This window comes from Vitis riparia, chromosome 1 (assembly GCF_004353265.1).
Source record: "Vitis riparia cultivar Riparia Gloire de Montpellier isolate 1030 chromosome 1, EGFV_Vit.rip_1.0, whole genome shotgun sequence".
Lineage (NCBI taxonomy): Eukaryota > Viridiplantae > Streptophyta > Magnoliopsida > Vitales > Vitaceae > Vitis > Vitis riparia.
In genome coordinates this window covers 16,668,814-16,692,053 of record NC_048431.1, presented here as the reverse complement: position 1 = coordinate 16,692,053, position 23,240 = coordinate 16,668,814, and the positions used below count along the sequence as shown (strand labels likewise).

Below are 23,240 nucleotides of genomic sequence, written 5' to 3'. Positions count from 1 at the left end.
TCTTATGAATTGTCTTTCTAAAATGGCTAATTGATTAATTGAACCTCAATAGAAGTAATTTATTAATTAGGAGCAAATAGGTTAGATTAAGTGATCCAAGTTCAAGTCACTTATGCTTACAAGAAGGTTTATATAAACCCTCTTAGAATTGAGGGTTAGACGTCTTGTTCATTATTGTCTTCTAAAGAAAGATTCAGAGAGAATCTTGACCTCCATCCTTTGAGAAAAGTTCACTTTTCTCTATTATCAAAATCCAATGAAGAATCATTCAACAAAGGATCTCTAGGTCTTCAAGATTATTCTTCATTGATTGGAATAGATTTGGGAATATCCAAATCTTAGTTATGTTGTCTATTGTTTTGTGCATCCTATAATATGTTTAGGCATAATTAGTTTATGTTGCACTTAGGATCTCTAAATGCAGCCGCCTTTAGAGAGATCTAGGCCTTCAATAGATTTTTATAGGTGTTCCAACATAGGGAACATGTCACATGCCTTAATTTGTGTGATTTGTGTTGCAGGCAAAATCAAAAGAGTTGCCAATAGCATTTGTTGCACTTGCGCTCTCTGTCAAGGCCTTTATTGAAGGGTAACCACACTTATGCTCAGGTCCTCCAATTTTTTTAATTTGGAAAATATGTTTGTCAAAATTTTTTAAAATATATTATTTTCTACCAATTGATTTTTTAAATAGAACTTTTAGAATATTTTTGAGAAGTTTTTATTTTTTATTTTTTATAGATTTTTTGAGCATACAATTGAGAATAATTTAGAAACTTTTACATATTATTTAATTATAGAGTACTTTGATGAAGAGTAAAAAAAAAAAAAAACTAATTTTCATGTTATCAAAATGGAATTTTGTTCTAAAAAATAATTCAAAATTATTATTTTTTTAACTCTTTTAAAAATTGTGTATTTTTTTTAGAATTGTTTTGTTGAGTCCAAAGAAATCTAATAATTATTTAATTTTACAAATATTCAAGTGGTATATATATATATATATATATATGTATGCATGTTTGTTGGTTAGTAAAATTAGGAACTTAGAAAAGGAAAATAAATTGAAAAAACCTTGACGCAAAAGAAAATGAAACGTTAGGCGGTTGATGATGATTGGAAAATGAAACAGGAATCGACGATTGGAAAACAAACTGGGAGGAGGTGAATCGCTGCTTGGAGTGAATGGGGAAATGGAGATGTTCCATTCTCCTTGGAACCCTCCTCACCAGCACGTCCAAATATCCTACTCCTTACTTCTGCCGCCCTTTCACTCCTCTTCGCTACCTCCCATTTCCTTCAAATCCCATTTCACGCTACTTCAGATTCTTCCCGTTTTCGGCACTCCCATCTCCGGCCTCCGTGTACGCCAATGACTTTGTTTCCGGGTCTCATGATTTTCCTCACGACTACATCTTCCAACCCAGGGAGGACGATGGATCGGAAAAAATCCCTGTCAAGGCTTTCTTCCTTTGCACTAGGTCTGCTGCTTCATCTTCTTCTTTTATCTGTATCTACTATTTTTTTACATGGGGCTGTTTTTCGTTTTTCGTTTTTTGGGCTTTATTGAGAAAATAGTGGAAAAGAAAACGAAAAGTTGAATTCAACCCTTGTTCTGGACGCAGCAGAATGGATTGTTGTTCTGGACTTGAGGTTTAATTGCATCAATTGATAAGAACTTGAATGATATTCAGATATCTTTCTATTGTAAAATGTGTTTAATGTTTTTATTTTCTTTTTCAACCCACCATAGAAAAGGAATTACTCTTATCTTACTACAGAAGAGGATGGAATGAATTGGAGGGAGGCATTAGACACTTGAAGGGGGGACGGAAACACATGGGTTGAAGGGCATGTTTGGAATGCCGGAATAAGGAATGGGAATGGGAAAATCCATTCCATTCCATATGGTATTGTGATCTCCATCTATTTCCATTCTTGTTCCATTCCTATTCCCAGGTACCAAACACACCCAAGGTGCATTGGGTATGTGGGAATAGGAGAGTACGTTTGATATGTGGAAATGAGAATGAAACAAGAATTAAAAACAAAGGTAAATCATAATACCATATAGAAAAGAGAAATCAAAATACTAGTGAGAATGCGACTTGGTTTCCATACTAACAAATTTTTTATTTCTATTCTCATTCTTAAAAAACAATGCAAACACATTAATAAATAGGAGTGGAATTGCCATTCCTATTCTCTATTCCAACATTCCAAATGTGACTAGTGGTTTAAGATTTCAGGTATTGGCAGTTGCAGCACTGGCTTGAGTATCTGAATTCACAAGGTTTAAATAAATATATAGAAGTGGGATGGTCCTTGTTATGAGATCCATATATATGTTCTGAAACATTGGGATTAGAAAATACACTGGTGATCATAAATCAAATCCATATTGACAAAAAATGCTCTTTTATTATTTCAGCATACAAGATTAAGAAATACTGTCATCTCATAGATGATTGAGAAAATTGGTTTGGTCTTCAAAGTGGCCCCGCTTTTTTTTTTTCTATTGCACTAAAGCTCTAAAGCTGGTGGTAATTTAAGGAATTTGATGAATTTAAGTTTTATTCAGCAATAGTTGTCTGTTTGTCCAAGCAGCTGCAAGGATAGATGCAACATTATACCAAAAGAAAAAACACATCAATAACCATGGCTAGTTTGTTTCATACACAAGCATAAAGACCAAAAATTACAAATAATGTGTTAAGGTACTTATCTCAGTCCACCACTAAATACAGAAGGACATTCATTTGGAGCAACCAAGAAAATACACTGATAACCTTCACAGGATGGATGGGGCTCTTTACCTATTCTATAGCTGTTTGAGATATTTGGTCCCTGTAGTTAATGCTAATTGGAATTATGGTTGTGTGAGAATTTTTTCTAGGAGTTCAGCCTAAGAAAATTTCAATTCCTTGCTTACTCAGTAATTTAGGGGATTTTTATTTTATTTTATTTATTTTATTAGAAGGGTGAAAATATGACCTATTTTGCAAAAATGACCTCCACTTTTCCAAAACACAAATAATGACCTTTTTTGGACAAAAATACTCTCCATCAAACTTTTTATACCCATTTCACAAAAATCACTTTTTATAAAATAACATGTCCATTTGAGGTAATATTTACAATTTCAAACACATAGAAGTTAGTTTTTCAAAGTGGGGAATATTTTGGCTTCATGGCACAATTTATTTCTTTTCTTTTTTCTTTTTCATTGTTTATTTAATTAAAAGAAATTAATAAATAAAGCTCTCATTATTCTTTAATTTCCTGTTGATATTTTCATCCAGTTATCATTGCATCTTCTTAGTTTATGTTTGAATCCCTGCTTAATCAACTCTAGTGCTACTTTTGTTCTGTTTGTTGCCTTCTTAAAGACCAGATTCTCATATTCATGTGGAATCTGATTGAAACTGATTTGATGTTTCATCTTCAAGAATCTTTGCAAAGGGCCCTTTCTGTTGGATTCCAACTGTACCTTAACCATTGCTTTAACTCTACCTTTATTTACTGTTTCTGAGTCTGAAGCTGGATATGATACTGGGGGGTGCATGTAGATGAGCTAAAGTTGGAAGTGCAACAGCTGGTCTTGGTGAATCTATCCACTAGGAGAACTATATTCTGGTCAATGAAATTTTTTCCTAAGGACAGATGGTCTCTGGTGATAAGCTATTAATCCTGAGCAGCCTTTTTATTCCAAACCATCGCTCTTAGTATCTGGAGTCCACTGTTTGCAGCTTGTTGAATTTTTTTCTCTTGCATTCTACCTTTGTAGGTTTTTATTATTTGACAGGTTCAATGCATGTCTTTATTCCTCTTTGGTTTTGCTTGTTGGCCTTTTGTTATATTATGTTGAAGCTCCTTACTGGGCTTGTTTTTCTTCCTCTACATTCTCTTCTCTGAATACTTCTGTTCTGGGCTCCTCCCTTATTCACCTTTCTCTGTTGCTCTGTTTTTTTTTTTTTTTTTTTTTTTTTTTTTGTTTTTTAATTTCATTTATGTTATTTTATTTTTTCTGTATGATTTGGCTTTCTCAGATTCATGGTTTTGGCAGTATTGATTTAAGGAGCATGCAAGCTGAGCATTGGAGCAATATTGTTCCTCCTTCCTCTCGTTCAGCAAATTATATTGTTCTCAGATATTACGATTTCCCTTCAGAAATCACTGTAAGATTATTCAACAAACAGCATATATTCGATTCACCTTCTACTACTTGGTTAAATTTCTAACTATCTTGGTCTTTCAATCTGTATGACACTTCGTGATATTAGAAGATATTTTTGTGTCATTTTAAGTTGTTAGTATAGCTTATGAGGGTAATGATAACGGGTATAGGAAGAATGTTACTTAATTAGTTATTTTTTTACACAAGGCACTTAATTGCCTTTATTTTGATGGGTTAGGTTCTCCTAGTTGTCTTAGGCTTTGCCACTTCTAATTGCCCTTAATTAAAAGAATGTTTCTTTGTTGTTGAATCAAGATTGAGGCATGTTGTAGTGCCTATTGAGGGCATTGGAACTGGATGTATAAATAGGTTCTATGATAAAAACGTTGAACTAACTAATATGATGTGTATGATAGCCCTTTTTGATGGCACAATAACTTTGATTTTAGGGCATTGGAGGTGAAGATAATGTGGGCTGCTGTCATTATATGGTTGTATTCCAATATGGATCTGCTGTCCTATTTAACATTGTGGACAATGAAGTTGAAGCTTATCTGAAAATTGTTAGAAGATATGCTTCTGGATTGCTACCTGAGATGAGGAAAGATGGTAAATTTCTTCTGGAAGACCCTAATATTTCCAGTTTCTTTTGAATTCATTTATATTCAATGTTTATTTAGATCATCTGGAATTGCGAATTACCTGAGAGTTCCACCATTTCAAATTGTCTTTACCTAATACTCATATCATCATCCAATATGACTCCAGAACTGTTTGGAGGAAACTAACTCCTGCTAATCATGGTTTACTTTAGAATGCAATTTGGTTTCCTAACTTAGTTGCCCTCTGCTCTCTGTTGAGGGTGGAATGGGTTTCATAATGTAAAAATCCACTTGAATTGTTTCATGGTTTTGTTTGATGAACTGTCATTAGGTTTTGAAATGATCAATTAACTCATATTGCATTTCAATATGAACAATATGGTTTTGTCATTTGTACTCTTACGTTTAACAGAACATGATAAAACTATCTTCCTTCTTATGGTATTGCTTTTCCATGGTTGAATTAATCATTGGTCAGGGAAATTCTATAGTGCAAAAGGTATTAGCCTTTAGTTGCATAGGCTGTTATTATCAGGCTGTATGCTTATTTACAAAAAAAGCACTAATTTTGTTTTGTTCCTTGTTAAGTTTTTATTCTTTTCTGCTATGATACTGTCTGTGTAACAATTAGCACAGCAAGTTCATTTTTTTACTTCTACAATTCATGAACATTGCTGCTCATAGTTTACTGTATCCAGCAGTGTTGATATTCCATATTTTGCCATGTCTATTCCAGTATAACATGCTATTGCTAGTCACATTTTCTTTTTCATTTTTTATTTTTTAAGTTTTGAAGATTTTAGGCTGGTATAAATTTCTGCTTTTTTTGGTTCTTCTTTGTTTCTGTGTATCAGATTATGCTGTAAAACAAAATCCAGTCTTGGCTGAGGATATGCAGGGAGGTACCGACTACATTGTTCTTAAAAATCTGGACATTGATGGTATCCGCATTATTGGACGTGTGCTTGGCCAAAGTATTGCTCTGGATTATTTTGTTTCACAGGTATATTTTCGGAAGCCAACATAATCTATTTTTAGGCAAATTTTGTGGGCTATTAAGTTGAGGAATAGATGTGGGTTTTCTTGTAGCTATTGCATGATGGATTTCAATCTTTCATGTGTTCAATTTCTTGTAAGCTATAGCATGATGGATATCAAAATCTCTTTCAATTATTTTGGCATCTAAATTCAAAAGATTTGTAATGCTTGTATCTTCGTTGCTGATCATTATGCCACTGAGACATAGTTGTATTTTCTTGAAACAACATGCCGTTTATAATGTAGTTTTAATGGAACTAAATTCGAATTTTTTTAATAATAAATATTAATATTCTCCCTTTCTCCCTCAGATTGATGGTATGGTTGAAGAATTTACAGATATAAATCGTGGAATGGAGAAAACTGGAACTTTCACAATGGATAGGAGGAAGCTCTTCCAACTTGTTGGAAAAGCCAATTCAAACCTAGCCGATGTCATTCTCAAAGTTGGACTCTTTGAGAGGTAAAACCACTAGGATTTCTCATTTCATATTGCACTTCAATATGGGGCTATATCTCTCTGCAGGTGACAAGTGCACAAATCTCTTTTTTTTTTTTTTTTCTTCTTATGTAAAACAAATAATAATAATAGCAAAAAGTTGAGCTCTAGCAAAAAGTGAAAAGTGGAACAATAATAATAATAATAAATCAAACTTATGTAGTTGAAGATAAGAAAATTAAAAAGGTTGAGGAATGGCAAAAAGTGGAACAAATTTTGCTGAGGTTCATCCAGTGGGTTTTCCTTGGACTGTCATCCAATTGGAGAGACAAACATGAATGCTTTTTTGGTTCGGATCACACTGGTTTTCTCTTGGGCAGCACTCCAAGATGTGATCCAGAAAATTCGAACTCTAGGTCAATGGTTATATAAGTCATGTATGTCTTCATGGACAGAAGTTGGAAGGAGGAGGGGCCTTAAACTTACAAACTACAAGTTTAGTGCACTGAATGTCACAGGAGGCTTACTTCCCCATTAACAGCTTTAGCTCACTGTTTGCCATTTTGTTTACTGGAAACTGTGTCCAAACAAGAAAATCAATTCCTCCCAAACCAACACCTCCCCTCTCCTGAACAGGAAAAGGGGCAAGAACCAGAGTACCGAGACAATCTGTTGTTTTGAAATTTGGTTCGTCTAATTGATTTTGCTTTGGTTTTTTTCCCCTCTCTCAAAAGGGAAACAATGCTTGTGGTCTCCTGATTGCCATCTTCCAGAATTTATTATGGGGTCGGAGTTGGTTCCAACACAGCAGAGGCACCTTGCTTGTTGAGAAGAGAGGATTGGGGTCGGGGTTGAGGGATTGGTGGTTGGGATGCCACTGAGAAGGGTGAATTTACACTATCAATTGTTATTCCTGTTTATTTAATAGGTTATCTATTTTTCTCTTTGGACTTTTGACTATTGGATGTTTTTGGATCGATAAAAAATAACATGGGTTAAAATGCTCTCCCTTTATATATATATATATAAAGAGAGAGAGAGAGAGAGGAGAAAGTATTTTGAAAGGCCATTAAGTCTTACACACTGAGGCTTCACTCAAGGCCATATATTGTCAATTAGCCTTTAGACCAATCTCACTACAAGGTAATTGAGGCTTAAGCTTCAAGCACTGATGGTTCTAAAAGGTTTTGACCTTTATGGGCTTTTGGTATATATATATATATACATACATACATATATATAATATATTTTATAAGAGGCTTAGGCCTCGACAATTAATGAGCTTTAATGAGTTTTAGGCTTTTGGTATGATACATGCTAACAACGCCTAACACAAAGAACATTGAAGTACGCAAGTTGTATACAAAGGGTGTCAAGAAGCAATTCAAAAAAGTAGGGGGCATAAAACACAAAAGCCTTTTCACGAAGACCCCTACCAATCCATAAAATCTATGATGGATTGGCATCCCCCATCTATGTACATCCTAACCAACAATAAAAGATTACAGAGAAACGTGGATTTGAGCACTTGATTAGACATTTCTTTGCTTTCAAATACTCCCTGATTCCTTTCCTTCTACAAAGAACCAAACAACAAAGACCAAAACGCGTACAATGGGATAACTCTCTAAACCTTTTTTTACTTGTTTCCCATAAAAGAATAATTCCACTCTAAAATGATTTCTCTTATTGAACTTGATATCACCCACACAACCCTGAAAAAGGATAACACCGAACTTTATAACAATCTAACTTTGACAAATGCAGAAGGATGTGATTTACTAACTCTTCATCTTCCTTAGAAAGAAAACATCCGTTTACCAAAGACCACCCCCTCCTTTGTATCAAATCCATAGTCAAAACCTTTCCTAAGAAGCTTCCTATGCAAAAAAATCCTACTTTTCGTTAGAACCATTGAATTCTATAACCTCATAAGGAACTCTTTCACTCTTTCTTATCCTGAAAAAGGTAAAAGAATTCGATTGAAAATTTACCCTTATTTGCATTTATCTATTTCATCCTATCTTCTTCATCCCTTCTCACAATCTTGCCTTGAGGCCTTAAGAGGAAGGCCTCAACCCTTTTCATCTCCCAGCCATTCAATTTCCTTGAAAAGCAAGGGGTTCCAATGCCTTCCCTCACTTTTCTGATCAGACATCTACCACCCAAGCATGCTTTGTCAAAGCTATGGTATGCCAAAGCCATGGGTTAAAAAATAATGTGAGTGAATGATCCAAAACTGGCCTTGGTAAGACAGTTTGCAATTGGCCATTGAAATGGCTTTCCCAATCTTCCTACTAGGAATCATCAAGTCTAGAATGAGCTTAATTGTTTTCACCTCTACACTAAGTGTAGTAGTTCCCAGTTAACAAAATTTGGTGCAAGTTTAACTCCTTAATAATGTTTGAAAATCATTTCATTCAGTTGTTATAATATCGTTCTTTCTTCTTTTACTCAGGAATCTAACCAAATTAAATCCCCTTTGATGCACCAAGGAACCGATGAACCTCTAATGTCACCCATTCAGCCCAAATATCCTCCCTCTTTCCACTCTAGGTTGGGTTGTGAACCCCAGTGAAAACATAAACAAAAGTATCTTCACAGCATCTGAAAGAACATAAAATTGAGAATGCCCCCACTTCCATTTCAACCAATTCCAACATTCTATTATCTTAGAAAACTAGGATTTCACCAACAATCCCCCTAGGTCTCCACTACACCCCAATCTAAACATCGTCCTACCCATAAGCTCCTCACTAAATCCATTGTCATTCTATGAACTTTTGTTTCCTATAAATACACCAAATCTGCCTACTGAAATCTTATTAAGGATTTAATAACCTATCTTTTCTCCTTATCAATCCCTTGTACATTCCAAGAGATAATTCTCACTTTTATTGGCCCATTGCATCTAACAACCTAACCACCCCCTTTTCACTCCCACCTTCATTCCTTCCTACTCCATTATAGTTTATGGACCATTCTAACTTTTGAAGCTCCCTCTAGGTTTTTTGAATCCTTTTCCCCGCTTCTTCATCATGCCCCTAGCTTTTCTATCCTTCCTTGCCTTCAACTTTCTTACAATGGTCAAAATTTCCATGAACCCCTCAATTAGCATGCTCATTAACCTACTAAACCCAACTAGTTTGGAATGATAATTCTTTAAAGGAGCATGTCTCACTTGAGCCCCTTGACACAGGTAAAGGCTTCTCTCCCATCTCCTTTCTCGAACTCCCTTCATATACCCTTATGAACTCATTGATCTACCATCTTGAAAGATCATCTTCAAAGGCCCTTCCCCATACTTTTGATGCTTGACGTCAAAACCCTTATTCAAAGTCCTCCAACATGAGGACTCCTTTGCTAAGTCCAAAACAACAGAGCCACCCTCTAAGAAGGAAGAAGAGGAGTAACACCTAGACCTTAAAGAAGAATTAGGAAAGGAAGGCACACCTAAGCAAGAAGTAAAATCGACCATGCTTGGCGATGTTGTAGACAAAGGGAATGCTAATGGAGGTTGGGATGGCATTGATACCTTACAAGGATTGACACTCGCCCTCGAGACCTATTGAATATTTTCTCCCCTCCCAACACACTAAAAGCAATGATATCCTCTCCTTGGTAGAACACCTACAACATGGGTTGTTCTCACCCCTTTCAAAGCCCCAAACCTTATTTAAACCATTTGCTACCTCTAGGTCTAATCTTTGAGAGCTTAGGTGGTGCAAAAAAGCCTAATGGACACATACCTTCTTATACCCACACTATCCATCCCAAGCCCACCTAGGCTAACAAATTGTTTTAGTAGAAGACTTTAAGCTTAAACCCACCTCCCCATGGACTAATCCTTTTGCGTCTTGGCCTTTCTTTTATAGCAAAGGAACAAATTCCTAGCTTGGCTCATATCCTTAAACTCACCATAAGTGGATTGGGCCCTTTAACTCAACAATAAAGGCTTTTCTGTCAGGCTCACATGAGATTTGTTGTTTACTACCTTTCCATCCCTACCCACTTTGAGGATGCATATGACAAGCCCACTAATCTTTATCAAGATGACTTTCTCAATATTTTTTTGTTTCCTTTGAAGCACCTATTGCATTGAGGAGGACATGTGCTCTACCTCCTTTTTCACCAATCACTTCAACTCCGTTACCTTCTCACTAGCGTGTGGGTACCCCACATCTTCCCCAACCTCCCTACAATAGCTTCCATCATTAGGAATGACCTACATCAACCATGCAAGGATCTCTCACCATAGTTGGATTACAAAATAAGACGACCCCACCACCACCTGCAATAAGCTACGAACTTTCCTAGTACTAGTCTTCACCAAGATCCTAGTCCATTTAAATGCATCTCAATATGGTATCTTCATCCGCTTCCATAAAACCTCCATAGGCTTCTCCAACTCTCTTTAAAAGCATTTTATCCTACAAGTGCAAAGGCAACCTTATTAATCTAATCAAAACTTCTTTAGCATGAAGTCTTAACCGAAAACACCCAACCTCTTGAATTCATTGATCCAAATGTAGAGTTTTATCCTTGAACCATCTCAATCCTCTACTCAATACCATCTATACTTTAGGGCATCTTCAAACTCAAATAAGATTAGGGCTTCCCTTAACAAAGAGAGGTGCAAATACCCCTTTTGGGTGCCTACTTTGGATGCCCTATCTTCATAACATGAATAACACTAGAGCCCGATAAGCGAAGTCCCCCCATCTACCTTCTAAGCATCATGGTAGAGACTCCTCCTTTAGCCTTTCCTACCTGTCAAGTTAGAAACACACCACTTCTCTCACCTTGAGCTTAGCCCTCCTTGAAACATTTGCAATTGCAAGGAGACTCTCCTTGCTATGGTAGCCGCCACACCATAGAAAATCACCACCAATTTTTTCCTAAGCGTGCAGTGCTAAGAACTCTTTCTTAGCCAACCTTCTCTAAGTGCCTCAAAAAAAGCAACATAAAAGGAGTCAATCAAATATGGGAAACCTTTCCTAACTTGTGTTCATTCACCAACTTCAAGAGATTACAAAAATGGTTTAAGTGTCTCAACACTTGTACAAGAGCCAAAGAACCCACACAATGCTTGCAACTTGTCAAGCATTCTCTATATATCTGTCTTTGATAAGTAGGTGGCTTTTATACCCCATTGCCTACAGTTTGCATTTCGAATTCGAACTCTTGAATTCAAATTAGGAGCCTGGTGGTGGTTATACAACCACCATAACCATCTAGCTGGAAACACCCGTTCAATCTAAGGTATCTCTTTGCACCACCTACATCCAATCAACTATCTTTTTGTTCCCTTAATGTTGAGCCAAGGTTGTTGCACTCCCTGTGCTCTTCCCAACAGACACAACTCCTCAAGATGCCTTTAGATGTTAGTCCTTTCAAACCACCTCTTCAAAGTGCCACTATTGATGAGTGCCCAACAAGGTGCCTTCTCCCCACAAGGTGCCTCTTATCAACGGGTGCCCACCAAGGTGCCTTTGAGACAAGGGATTTCTAAACCAACATCTTGCATCAGCCATCCAATTGTGTCCCTATGATGCATCAACGTGCCTTCCCCAACACTGATGCTTGAGTCCATGTCATGTTAGGGTGCCCATGGCGTTTGGGCTTATGTCAGGCTCCATTTTGTTGCAAGGCCCATTGGTGCCTTGCCCATGTCATGCCATGCACCACTAACCCACTGGTGTAGTTGTTGCATCGAGCCATAGCATTGCGCCCATGGCCTAGTTATGCCTTGTGCTAGTGTCAGGAGGGGATAGGAAGCACCATGCCTTGTGCCGTTGTGGCCAGGGGTTGCACGCTACACATGTCGTGGAGCCCATGTGTGCATGCTAGTGTGTTGTCCGAGTTCCATAGGCATGCCTAAGGCCATGTCATGGTGCCCTCTTAGTGCAGTCAAGGCCTGACCTTGGTGCTCCCTTGAGTCACCTATGGATTATTTATTAAATAAGTAAATAAATATCTCCATGAATCTTATACTCCATCTGCACTAGCAACATAGTTGCATTAGGGTGCATGTCAGGTGTTGAAGTCGCCCCAGTGCGTGAGGTGCGCATGTGGGTGCAGGGTTGTGTGCGAGTGGGCACGGGGCTGTGCCCGTGCAGCCTGGGTGCGCACGGCTTGCATCCTTGTTGCCTCCTCACTTAGCTTCCTAAGGGTTAACCCACCAAACCTCCAGGTTCTCCTTGCTTTCCTCCTAGGGTCCCCATGGGTGCAGGTCCTACCCATGAGGCCCTTTGATCCATCATTTGAGTTAAGAGTCTAAGGGGCTGACGGTAAGCTACCCTCAAGCTCTAGAGCCATTTTGCTAGAGTAGTCCAACCTCTTGGAAAGCCCTTACCTTGAATTTCAATAATTTTCTTTTTTTTTTATTTGTCAATACATATGAAGTATTGAAGGTAACAACCTACCCCATTGCTATGTAGCTCAAGCAAGTATGCCCTACCCTCATCCTTCCAAACCTAGTGGAAAGGGGTCACAACTTTCCCTTTGCAACACATTTCCACTCCTAACGGCCAAGAAAGACTCTTCTTCCTAACCTTAATCTAGCTGGGGAAGCTTCTACCTCTCTCCAACTCTTCTGCCTAACCTCCCTCTAAGCTCTTCAACAAATATTTGAAAAGATTTTGATTCCACTCCAAACCAAACCTTGCCACCCATTTCTTAATCCTTTTTTACCTGAAGGAGAAAACAGATTCAGGTGAGCACAATGCCACCATTGAACAAGATGTTTTTAGCTTGAATAATGATGAATGGAACTAAAACATGACAGGAATTTTGGAGAATTGTAAAAATTTGTGTCAGCAAACTACCTATTTACTTGAGTAAACAATGGTGATGCTAAAAACTATTTTATGGAGCCATATGGAGAAAATGCCAAACAATTAATCTTTTTTTTTTTTTAAACAAACTTTATGTTATTCTTTTATTTTATTCTTATGTAATTTTAATTATATTTTTCTTATTATTTGAGAATTTTATTTTAATAATATTAATAATAGTTTAAGTTTATGAGCTGAGGGTATCTGCATGGTTTTGCAAGTTCTTTAGCCTCTTAAAACATTTGTATATACATAATATGTATATCTGTATGTGAGCTGAGGGTATCTGGATTTGCAAGGTCTTGTGTTTGGCTGGGGCTTGGGCTCTTTATTCCAGGAATTACATGGCTCATTAAGCTAGCCAAGTCTTTCTTCAGGCCTGTGTTTGGCTTACCTGGCTTGTCACTGCTCATTGACAGTCATTGACTCTTGAAGTCATGCTATAACCCAAGTTAAACCCCAGTTAATTAACGTTCCTTATGAATCATTGAATTTCCAGGATCCATTCTTCTGCATAACAGAATGCACTAACTGGTATGAGAATTTTCTGAGTCTCTCACAGCTTAGATTAACTGCGACTGGTTGAGTTGTTACTGTGTACTTCAGTTAAATTGATTTTGAATATTTGGGCTTTCTTCCCTTTTCTGTTGACTGAATTTTATTATGAGTTAGTGCATAAGCATGCATGTGGCCACTTCTCATCCTAGTTCTATTATGACATTATTCAGATCAGAAATTGCTTGGAGAGATGCAAAATATGCCCAAATATTTGAGTACTTATGGGAGGAGTATGAAGTCACACAACGTTTTGGGAACCTTGATTTCAAATTAAAATTTGTTGAGGTATTTCTGTCCCTTCTAAATCTTATCAATACATATTTTGGGTTTGTTCCTTTTATGATATAGTCGAAGTGCAGAAGAATGATAAGGTGTACTTAGTTGTTGATTTATCAAATTGGTTTTTGACATGACTTGCATTTGTCATTTTCATTAAATTAATGATAATGATAGCATATTTTGAGAGGCAGATGAGGTAGATGGTTTCAATCCTAGGAGGTTTTCATGAGGAAGAGGCATTGCCAAGAAGTCACCTGACTTCCTTGAACAAATATAGGGAAACCTAAAATCAAACTCCCCCTCTTAAGGACTTATAATTTATTACTGGAATATCAACAATCATACTACTAATATGCATGCTACCCTGAAAAGAATAAACTTTTGTGTTTTATATGCCAAGCATTCTGACATGCAACAGTGACTTAGTTTCAGTGTGTCCCTGAGGGCTTCAACAGGGTTAATAACTGATAAAAATCTAATCCATTCCAGTCAGTCCTGAAACTTTTGTGGATGTTTTTTTAACTCCCTTTTTTTTGAATGTTTGCAGCACAACATCCATTTTCTTCAAGAAGTTCTCCAAAATAGGAGGTCAAATCTCCTGGAGTGGTGCATCATTTACTTGATATTTATTGAAAATGTAATCTCAATATATGAGATTATTCATGAACCAACAGCAGTTTCTCTGTGAACCAACAAGCAGATATGCAAATTTTTTGTGATCCAACAAGCACATATGCAGTTCAAGTTATTCTTTGTGATACAACCAAATAAAGTTTCTGTATCAAAACTGACTAATTTATGATAGCAAAACAGTTTGTCATTATATATTATTTTGTAAGCTTTTAATTTTTTTGGGTATCTCTAGTCACCCTTAATTTTCATCTGATTGTAATGTTTCTACCAACAGAAGATATCAGAGGCTTGCAGAAAATTTATCCAGCAGTAGAATAATGATAGAAGAATGTTGGGTTTACTCAACATAGGAATATGAGGATAGTTGTTCATAAGTTGCACTCATGCAAGCAGGATCTCAGCTGTATTCTCTAAGTTTGGATAAATTCCATTTCCATGTCAGAGTTCAACAAGTGGGGCGAAAAACTTAAGATCATTGCTGCCGCCCCCCTTGGCAGTGCTGTTTTCTTTATGTTCTCATTTCGACTTCAATGTTTTGAAGTTGGTTTGTGCATGGTGGCTCATCGTGCACCATGAGCTATCCATTCTTACTGGGCTTTGTCATCTGCACTGGTCCACGCCCAAGGTTGTATAGTACATGCCTTTTTTTGTAACTTTGTTCAAAATTTTATGTGCTGTTTGAAACTTTCATCTAAAGACGGAAGCATTGAGCATTGAGGCCGTGTTTGGTATGAGGGAATGAAGAGTCAGAATAGACATCTTATTCATTTTCTTGCTCATTCTTTCTCATCCATTCCTATATTTAGATAACTCAACAATAATGGAAATGAAATAAAAAAATAATTTGGATGAAAATGAAATCACACTCATGGGAGATTTCAATTGATCTCTACGAGGAGTTTTTTTTTTTTTAATTCTCTTGGTATAAGAATGATATGTAATATCTCAAAAGGACTATTTTACTTTCATATTTTCATTAGATTTGTATTACTTTTTGTAATTAATTTATATTTATTAAATAAATATTATTTTTCTTAATCTTATAATTTAACCAAAAAGAAAACTCTTAAATGATATTCTTTCAAAATAAATATAAAAATTTTAATTATGTGTAAGGGTTTTTTTTTCATATTCCAATTGTTATCAAATATTCAAAATGAAAACAAATAATTATTTCAATCTTATATTATTAAGTGCATCCAAACATAAGAATTTGAAACACCAAATTTATTTTTATTTAAAAAATAGGAATGAAAACAAAATATTCATTTCCTTTTACCTGAGATTGTCAGCATCATCACTCGCTCAGTATTAACATTTGGGCATCTCATGGATTGTAAATGGTTTCATACCCTTTTCCACAGCAACCCATGTAGTCTCCACTGAGTTTTCCAATGTCAACTTAGGCAGATTGACAAATTATTTTTAGAGTAATGCAGAAAAGATGCAGTTAAACATCAAAGGCACGAAGACGGTTTAATTGCACCATCGTATAATGAGCACATCAAGTTTATGTTTATCCACCACCAAAAATCTACATTTGCATAAACCTCCTAACCAGTATGAGATTTCATACTAGGAAAGGAATAACTGCAATGTAGCTCATCTTTTGCATAATAAAACAAAAGACACTACTGGAGACCAAGGTCATCTACTGACTCTCTGTCTCGACAATCACGTCCTCCAGCTTCAATCATCCAAACTCAAAATTCTTGTACTCTGACAGCATCACGGGGCATTTCATAAGCATCCTTAGGTCTTGACTTCTTCACACCCGCTGTAAACCACACTTTGTCAGACTTATAGCTTTCAACTGCAACATTTGTGACCTTTACCCATACCAGGACCTTGGTCTTCATGCCCTCTATTCCTGTGAGCTTTCCCCTCAGAAGAATTCCTTTTACCCTGGTTGCATACCTTATTACAGAGGAGTCGCTGAAGCTGACTTCACAGGCAGAGGGAAGGTACACAGTCAGCTTGGCCTTTGATTCATCAAACTCGTAGCATGTTATGTTCTGGGGAAAGAGGCCAGGTGGTAAGTTGTACTCTCGGAGAAGATCAGGCAAGGTTTTCACTGGCTTTCCTAAAGAAAAAAAGAGCAAGTGTTCGGTAAACATCTCATATTCAGTATACATGTGTAATTTTTTATGGATGTATACTTAAAAAGTCAAAAGACGTTTATGCACAAGTGAAATGAATAAATATAAGGAATCAAAACTCTAATTGGTGCCATAATTGAAGAGACCGATAAATTATATATTACATTGATGTTGCAAAATCAAATTCATTCCATATCAGAAAGTGAAGTACAAGTGATAAAAGGCATAGTTTGAAGTTGAAGTTAAGGAGAAGCAATACAAAGAAGACTATGAACTTAAGTTACACCTCACCTAGTGCTGAAATGGGAATTTATAAGACATACAGAATGACTATACACTATACAGCTAAAATAACTCCTGTATACATGGAAGCATATCAAAACAACATAAATACTCCAGTTTTCCTATTTCCGGACCACTTAATACGAAATTATCAGTAAAGTTGGATCTGACATTCCTAGAAGAAAACAGAGGAATACAATTGCAGCCAACAATTAGAAGGATAATAAAAAGGTTAATCCGATTCACAGACACTTCCAATCTTTTGTGCCATAATCACTACGTCGGTTATTTCAATGCAGTCAAGGACTGTCTACATGAAGCTTAAGTAATCTGAGTTTTGTTTTCTAAATTTTCCTACAAACATCACCACAAGTAAATATCTCCAGATTAGCTTAGATCATGATGTGCTCACATAGCATTTCCAATTCCATTTATCCATCAGAAACTAAAGAGTGTAACCAAGCTGACCAATGAAAACCAAAGGTTTTATTCCGAACTTCAAATATGTTCTCATAAGATGAGAGAAACTAATGGGACCTCTTCTTCATGTCACTGCTCTGTATGCCCAACCAGGTGACCTGTTGCAAAATCAAACCTAGGTGGTGGATAACAGCCCCAGTGATATCATCATCTCATCTATCAACTTCCAAACAGTTAGTAAACCCAGTAATAGTCTATGCGATGTCCTAAGGTAGCTTCCATCAAAACAAGACCCAAATTTCCAATGATACTGTACTTTATGCTACAGTAGAGAAATGATTTCAGCTTCCATCTACAAAACAACAATGTGCCTCTTGCTGTAGGTGGAAAATCAAGTATACCAGGCACTGAAAATGAGTGTTAGATGATTTTTCTCCCCCTTTTAGAGGCCTGAAAAGGGTTAACTACATGATTATCACATCACACATTATACACACTTAAATCAACATAAGTAAGGTAACATTTTGTTCTGCACCTTTTAGCTTGTTGAAAACCCACTTTGCCTTCTCTTCCACAGTATTTGAGATATACTGCAATAACAAGAATGAATTTCAGAGAAAAATAAAAGTGGCAACATTAGATCTAGTTACAATTAAATATTAGATACCATATGCAATCTTTTGACATATGCTGAGAAATTATGAGCAACCAACTATAGAAATGCAACAGCAATGATGGGCTGAAAGAGAGGGTTATTTGGACACTGCTTTTTTGTTATTGTCAATACCCTCCTCATACCCATTTCAACACATTCACAGTCTTTCTACCTAGTCTTTGCCAAAGAGATCCATAGGTGGATTCAAGATTACCATGGTCATATGCATACTGCAAAATGACAAACATTCAGGAACTTTGTCATTTCATAGTTCAGGAAATTGAGATTTTTTTTTCTTGCTAAATAAACCAGCCCCACTTTTTTTTTTTTTCTTGAAAATAATAGAATTAATTTGTTAAAAAGGATGAAATAATCCCCATATTTGTGAATCTAACCTTCTCATGTTTTTGCTTGCAGAGTAACCCATTTTTGAAACAAATGTCCTGTAACATTTCAAGTATTTACAACTGAATAGTGGAAAAGGGATCTCAATTTCCAACTCAATTTGTGCAAGCACATCAGGAAAAAAGAAAAAAAAAGACACAAACTGAAACTTATCAAAACTGATGAACAAAGCGACATTATGAACAAAAAATTTAATTGTTGATTTGTCTGCATTGTAGAAGAAACGCTTCGAGTATACAAGCCAATTAGGGCAAAAACTAAATATCCTATCCATAAACCACGTTAGTCTCGTTTCCTTTTCATAAAAATTAGAAAGAAAGAAAAAAAAATCCATCATTCATTGTTATGGAAGAATGTAGAAAGTCTCATTCCACTGATGATTATTTTCAGTTGACAAGCCCCCACTTGCATGATTACCAGAAAAATCATAAAAATGGGGAAAGTTGAATCAAGCGAAATTATAAGATCCATGGCCCAAAATCATTACCAAGGATGTAAAGAGAAAGAGGGGGAAAAAACAAGAGTGAAGACAGAAGGGGAAAAACGATGGGTAGAACTTACCGTAATGTCCTGAGTGATATTAGAGAACTCCTCCTTGGCTTTGCTTGATATCCAAAAGCTCCCGGCTTTCAAGCTGCTTACCTTCATAAGAGCTTTCTCCATTTTCCTCCTCTTTCAATCTCTAACAAACGCACAATTTCCTTAGGCTAAATGAAAGGGCTGTTATTGAGTAGAGATGAGAGTGGTGCACACCCCCAAATCTCCAGCTGGGATGCATAGATAGAGACATACATGCATTATTCATCTGTGATTGAAAATTTTGAAAAATGGGCGCTCGCTTTTCGCAAATCCCGATAAAAATAAAGGATTCACTCCCATGTAATTTTTTTCCTTGTATTTTAATTTGTGATAGTGCCTTTAATTCTCTGCAATTTGTATGCGGTCCCTGTGATCTGTTTGTTCTCCAAATATAAAATTTCTCTAAATAAAAAATAAAATAAAATTGTGGCATAATGAAAAGAATTTGACAAAGGGAAAAAGATCTGAGGAAAAAGCGGAGATGATAGTGGATGGAGTTAGAGAGATATAAATGGTTCGTCTTTTGTAGAATTAGATGCTCGAAGTATTCCATTGCACATGGTGGGTGGGGCCGTGGGGCCACTTTTATATGTTTTTTTAGCTCAAAAGTTGATGATGACGGTTATGATCGATGCTCAGGTATGTGTTGGAAAGGCTTGTTAGAGAATTAGACGGCTGCGAATGTCCTCTTGGTTCAGCTCCAAATTCTCCAATTAGCTTAGTTATCCATCCTATTAATAAAAGTACCAGCTGTTTGCCATATGTAATCATTGAAATTGTTTCAAACGGAAGCCCATTTGGCCTAGCCCAAGCCCATCCTATATATTATTCAATTTGTTCCATAAAATTATAGAAAAGGTCCAATCCAAGTGCAAAAATGATAAACCAATAACTTACCATAGTCAAAACTCATTTGAGTTCCACTATCTTCATCTGCAGCCACCAACATGCAAACCTCAAAATATTTTTTTGTTGCCTTCCCATGGGTGAGGAAATATTGATGGCAACGCTTCGGAACGACTAGAGGTGTTCATGGATCCAAAATACAATGACTTCTAACAAGCCTGTGGTATTCGTTAGTAATCCATTGTTTTAGTGAGTTTTTGAGAAAAGCCTAATAGCATATGGGTTCCAATAGCCACTGCTTAGGGTTCACTGTGATCCATTATGTTTCAATCAATCTCCTTGATTATTTCTATTTAATATCGTGAATGTTTTGAAATTAATTTTCTATTTGTTTTACCCATTTGATTTTTCATAATATTTAGCATAATAGCATATGGGTTCAAATAGCCAATGTTTAAGGTTTATTGTGATCTATCATGTTTCAGCCAATCTCCTCAATTATTTCTATTTAATATCATGAACGTTTTGAAATTAACTTTTTATCATTTTACCCATTTGATTTTCCAAGATATTTAACTCAATGATATTTGTTCATCATGTTACCATTGTGGATTATCCTTTAATGATTAAATATATATTCTTCCAAAGAGCAAATGAATAGATACTTTTGATTTTTCCCTTCTAACCTTCCTTATTTTCTCTGCTTACAATTACAATTTCTACTATTATGCCTATTATCTATTGGTTCGTGGCACTATTTGCTCATTCCAATTTTAGTTTTATAGGTATTATCTTGTTATTTGTAATTTTTTTAAGAATTTTTTTTACCTAGTTCCATGTAATGTAATGGACTATTTCATATATTTCTACTTTCTTCCATTTCAGCATGTTGATTCTAAAGCTACATTTAAGTTGTTGAGCCTGATTCCACATCCAAGCATTTGCCAACAATCGGAGGTTCTTTGATCCCTTTCTATAAAGCTTTGGTTTGATGGTTGATTTCTTGTTCTCTGCCTTTTTCTAAACAAACACTACAAGAAATAACACTTTTAGTCATGATCAATAATTATCACCATATGTTACAAACCCATGACTAAAACTAATTGTTGCGGTCTTATGAAACCATGATCGAGGGTCACAATAGTAGGTGCAGGTAAAGGTATTGGTCACGATTTTTTACGTGGTCATGACCATTTGGTTTGTTATTTGTGACGGTCGTAGAAAAACCATGACAAAAAGAGAGGAACACTTTCTTTGTTTTCTAGATGATTTGGTCACAACCAAGTAATCCATTGTGACTAAATGTAGATTTATTGTCACAGTCAAGTAAGTGACCGTGACTAAATGTAGACATTTTATTGTTTTTTAGATGATTTGGTCACGGTCAAGTAGGTGACCGTGACTAAATGTAGAATTATGGTCACAGTCAAGTAAGCAATTGTGACTAAATGTAGAATCATGGTCACAGTCAAGTAATTAGTTGTGACCAAATATAGATTTATTGTCACAGCAAAGTAAGCGACGGTGACTAAATGTAGACACTATGTTGTTTTTTTTTATGATTTGGTCATGGTCAAGTAAGTGATCGTGACTACGTATAGAATTATAGTCATGATATCTTACATAAATGTAACTAAAGATAAACTTATAGTTACCGTGACTAAATATAGACTTATGGTCACGAGATTTAATGATCGTGACTAAAATTTTTTATATTTAGATAATTAATCTTTAATAGATTCACATTTTCCAAACTTGTTATATACCTGAACAAACTCATATATATATATATATATATATATAATTAAGTATCTAAAACAATTTCAAAATTCAAAATTTAAATGTAGTACAATATATTGTAATCAATTATCCCAAACTCGTTAAACTAATATATCAATATCTATCATCAAATAGCAAAACTAAAAGATGACAAAAAACAACAAAAGAGATTCAAATTTAGTTTCACATTCTAACATAATGTAAAAAGTCAACCAACTAAACATCACATATTCATAGAAAGCAAAAAGTAAGAGAATCTATCATATGAAGATGTAGCACAATATCCAAAATTATAATGTCTTAGTTGAAATTGTTGCATCATATGTTCTTGAAGTTGTGCTTGCATTTGTCTTTGCATTTTCATCATTTTTCCTTCAAACTCTTCTTTCACTTCTTCTCGTGTCTTTCTTTGAACTTCTATAAACCGTTCTTCAAATGTTTCTTTTACACGTGAGAATTCTCCAATTGCATTTGTAAACTTTTGTTCTGCAGCTGCTAGCAACTCTTGAGCATTTTCCAGTTGTGTTGCAACAATACTTACTAATTGTCTTCTACTAGTAGAACCAAAGATTGAAGTAGGAGTAGGACCAAACTCATACCCTCGAACACGTCCATGCATCTCTGGACTCATCACTTGGTATATACCTCATCTATTGATGTATATGCTACAGATGATGTAGAAGCAACACTACTACAAAAATGATAAATAATAACGCTCAGTTCCATGATGCTTTTTGAAAGTGTCATGGAATTCAAGCAATAATGGCGTTTGTTCAATAACGGCGTTTTTTGAATATTTAAGTTGGCGCTCGAAATTTTTCCATCAATATTGGCGCTTTACACAATGATGTTTTAAAAATATGGCGTTCTTTTTAAGTGTCATTGTTGGGCTGGATATTATGAACAACCTTAGTAGTGTTTTACATAAGGATGTTTTTATAAAAAAAATTACGTTTTTTCTAAGCATCGTTGTTAGGTTGGATATTATGTAGTTATAACAAGCGTCATTATCTCCTATATTATATATATATAAACCCATGTTTTCCTATTTCTCAAACATCCCAAACACCCTAAAGACCTCGCCTCCTCTGAAAAACCAAACTTGTATAAGAAAGCTAAACCCAAAACCATCCATAATCTGCAACCTTCAGCCATCGAGAAACTCATTGGAGACCACCAGCTATCAACAAACGACCTTCTTGGCTACTACCAACTGGCAGTCTTATCGGTGATTGTTAGGAGTGCCTCACCAGAGACACCCAAAAAAATTTCACCTGCATTTGGGGTCATTGTATTGGGTAACTTTCGCATAAGGCAAAGAACAATAAATAAAAAGAAAAAGGATTTGGTTCATGTATTTTCAAATCTTGAACTTAGTTTTGTCTATTACAGTTTCTGATATGTTACTCTGCTACTAGAATCTTTGTATTTCTATTGGAAAGATTGAGTTTTTGGTTTGTGTTCAGAGGTGCAAGAAAGCTCAAAAAATGGAAATGGGAAAGAAGGAGAAATCTCGATTGTGAACATTGGAGGTAGGAGTGTCTTTGTTTTGTATCAGAATATTGGGGTTTCGTTGGTCTCTTCAAGATAAAAGTATTGTAGTGGTTTTGTAT

At 35.8% G+C, this 23,240-nt stretch overlaps 2 protein-coding genes across 2 annotated transcripts; one reads left to right on the top strand and one right to left on the bottom strand.

Moving 5' to 3' along the window:
• Positions 1 to 1,060: 1,060 nt before the first annotated feature.
• LOC117928566 lies at positions 1,061 to 15,296 on the top strand. Its single transcript, XM_034848509.1, has 7 exons — positions 1,061 to 1,481; positions 4,067 to 4,178; positions 4,627 to 4,786; positions 5,634 to 5,782; positions 6,129 to 6,280; positions 13,821 to 13,935; positions 14,477 to 15,296. The coding sequence occupies exons 1-7, from the start codon at positions 1,186 to 1,188 to the stop codon at positions 14,615 to 14,617; spliced, it is 1,125 nt and encodes a 374-aa protein (XP_034704400.1). The 5' UTR covers positions 1,061 to 1,185; the 3' UTR covers positions 14,618 to 15,296.
• A 716-nt stretch (positions 15,297 to 16,012) lies between these two features.
• Positions 16,013 to 19,286, bottom strand: LOC117927765 (uncharacterized protein At5g01610-like). Its single transcript, XM_034847473.1, has 3 exons — positions 18,985 to 19,286; positions 17,899 to 17,953; positions 16,013 to 16,645 (listed from the first exon to the last, which is right to left on the bottom strand). Exons 1-3 carry the CDS (start codon positions 19,084 to 19,086, stop codon positions 16,266 to 16,268), a joined length of 537 nt encoding a protein of 178 aa, XP_034703364.1. The 5' UTR covers positions 19,087 to 19,286; the 3' UTR covers positions 16,013 to 16,265.
• Positions 19,287 to 23,240: the final 3,954 nt, after the last annotated feature.

Excerpts from the sequence above, each read along its gene's own strand:
- LOC117927765 (XM_034847473.1), bottom strand. The coding sequence starts at position 19,086 with ATGGAGAAAGCTCTTATGAAGGTAAGCAGCTTGAAAGCCGGGAGCTTT. Across the intron at positions 17,954-18,984 it reads ATATCACTCAGGACATTACG|TATATCTCAAATACTGTGGA; the intron begins GTAAGTTCTACC and ends TTGTTATTGCAG. Across the intron at positions 16,646-17,898 it reads GGTTTTCAACAAGCTAAAAG|GAAAGCCAGTGAAAACCTTG; the intron begins GTGCAGAACAAA and ends TTTTTTCTTTAG.
- LOC117928566 (XM_034848509.1), top strand. The coding sequence starts at position 1,186 with ATGGGGAAATGGAGATGTTCCATTCTCCTTGGAACCCTCCTCACCAGC. Across the intron at positions 1,482-4,066 it reads GCTTTCTTCCTTTGCACTAG|TATTGATTTAAGGAGCATGC; the intron begins GTCTGCTGCTTC and ends TGGTTTTGGCAG. Across the intron at positions 5,783-6,128 it reads TGGATTATTTTGTTTCACAG|ATTGATGGTATGGTTGAAGA; the intron begins GTATATTTTCGG and ends TTTCTCCCTCAG.